Source organism: Sinocyclocheilus grahami, unplaced genomic scaffold (assembly GCF_001515645.1).
Source record: "Sinocyclocheilus grahami isolate Dianchi unplaced genomic scaffold, SAMN03320097.WGS_v1.1 scaffold4386.1, whole genome shotgun sequence".
In the NCBI taxonomy this organism is placed as follows: Eukaryota; Metazoa; Chordata; class Actinopteri; order Cypriniformes; family Cyprinidae; genus Sinocyclocheilus; species Sinocyclocheilus grahami.
The window spans coordinates 2,761-4,725 of NW_015509332.1; the positions used below are offsets into that span (position 1 = coordinate 2,761).

General features: G+C 38.3%; 1 protein-coding gene across 1 annotated transcript in view; it reads left to right on the forward strand.

Moving 5' to 3' along the window:
• The window catches only part of LOC107576813 (putative hexokinase HKDC1), a 2,716-nt gene extending 783 nt beyond the window's left edge, over window positions 1-1,933 (forward strand). The window contains exons 4-8 of the mRNA XM_016262943.1: window positions 59-158; window positions 288-471; window positions 834-989; window positions 1,310-1,543; window positions 1,628-1,933. Coding sequence (XP_016118429.1) covers window positions 59-158; window positions 288-471; window positions 834-989; window positions 1,310-1,543; window positions 1,628-1,778 — 825 coding nt within the window. The 3' untranslated portion in view covers window positions 1,779-1,933. The remainder of the gene's footprint in view (window positions 1-58; window positions 159-287; window positions 472-833; window positions 990-1,309; window positions 1,544-1,627) is intronic.
• The last annotated feature ends 32 nt before the right edge of the window (window positions 1,934-1,965 follow it).

A 1,965-nucleotide genomic window follows, 5' to 3' on the forward strand; every position in this document is an offset into this window, starting at 1 on the left:
TTTTTTTGTGCTACTGGTGTTTATATTGGTGTGATCGTGATTAAATTTCTTCTTTCAGGAATTTGACCTTGATATCGTTGCTATAGTGAATGACACAGTTGGCACAATGATGACATGTGCATATGAGGACCCTAAATGTCAGATTGGTCTTATTGCTGGTACGTATTAATGTGGTGTTTCAATGAGGCTGTATGATAACTGACAACCTCCCTGCTGATTATAAACCAACACACACAAAGATTATCGTATGCAGCATGTCAACACATCTATGATTCTTAACTCTGCAGGAACGGGAAGCAATGTGTGTTACATGGAGGAGATGAATAACATTGAGTTTGTGGAGGGTGATGAAGGGCAGATGTGCGTGAACACTGAGTGGGGAGGATTTGGAGAAAATGATAATACTGAGGACATCCGGACTAGATACGACAGAGAAGTGGACGGAGGCTCACTCAATCCAGGAAAACAAAGGTAAAGATAACCATTTTATATGGCATCAAGTGCAATCCAAGTTTTGCATTTGTCCACATGGAGGCAGTATACGGTCAGGATTTCATGCAGGAAGCATGAAAACAGTGCTAGCAACCTGTTGTAATGCACACAGCCTTTTATGGGCAAAAAGCAAAAACAAGTGGCATTAAAATAGTATTTAATTACTTTGTCATTATTGTGAAGACTATAATTTAATTATAGATTTATTTTTATTAATTAAATCATTTTACTTTAAATATAACTAATCTACTACTATTATTTTTATTACTTTAAAGTTTTTAAAATATATACAAAGTGTCAGGTTTTCCAAATATAATCTGATCTTATCCTCTCATTTCCAGGTTCGAAAAGATGACCAGTGGAATGTATTTGGGAGAGATTGTAAGGCAGATCCTCATTGATCTCACAAAGCGTGGTCTTTTGTTTCGTGGTCGCATCACAGAGAGACTGAAGACCAAAGGCATCTTTGAGACCAAGTTCCTCTCACAGATTGAGAGGTACAGTAGCCATTTATGGCATAAATGTATTGAACACATGACTGACCTCAGCTCCCTAAATATTTTGGCATTTAATTTATATCTTAGTTGATGTTGTTCAGCCTACTCTGTCATATTAAAGATGCACTAGCATGATACTAAACATATATATATTTTTAATAATCAAGTTTCTAAATGAAGAAAAAAAGGAGTGCGCCTTTAATAATAGGCTTTTAATCTTTTAAAGTCATTTAACTCTCTTTCCTTCAAACTTCTAAGTGAATAAATGCAACATTATATATTTATTTTGCCTCATGCTTTGGCTTCTTTTATTTGCCTAGTGACCGTTTGGCTCTACTGCAAGTGAGGTCTATTCTGCAGAGTCTGGGCCTGGACAGCACATGTGATGACAGTATTATTGTAAAGGAAGTGTGTGGAGCTGTTTCCCGTCGAGCAGCTCAGCTCTGTGGAGCAGGAATGGCTGCTGTTGTAGACAAAATCAGAGAGAACCGTGGGCTGGATCATCTGGAGATTACTGTGGGAGTGGACGGCACGCTTTACAAGTTGCATCCACAGTAAGTAAAGATTAGTGGAACATCTTTACATTTGATTAGTGTTTGATTCATATCCTAAACTTGACACTTCGCTTTTCGTGACAGCTTCTCCACGATCCTAAAGGACACTGTCAGAGAGCTTGCGCCCAATTGTAAGGTGGATTTCATCCTATCAGAGGATGGCAGTGGGAAAGGGGCGGCCCTGATCACAGCGGTAGCACAGCAGCATCATATAGAGAAACAAGAACCTCATTAGATGCTCACACTGGGTTTCTTCAAGGGCTGATATGTTGTTTTAAGAGTTCAGGTTTCTAAGTAATCATGTAGATTCATCAAATGACAACGCTCACAAATTCAAAAACGCAGCTTGCATATAAAATATCTATTTTTTGCATTTAACAATATGTGACCCTGGACCACAAAACCAGTCTTAAGTCGCTTGG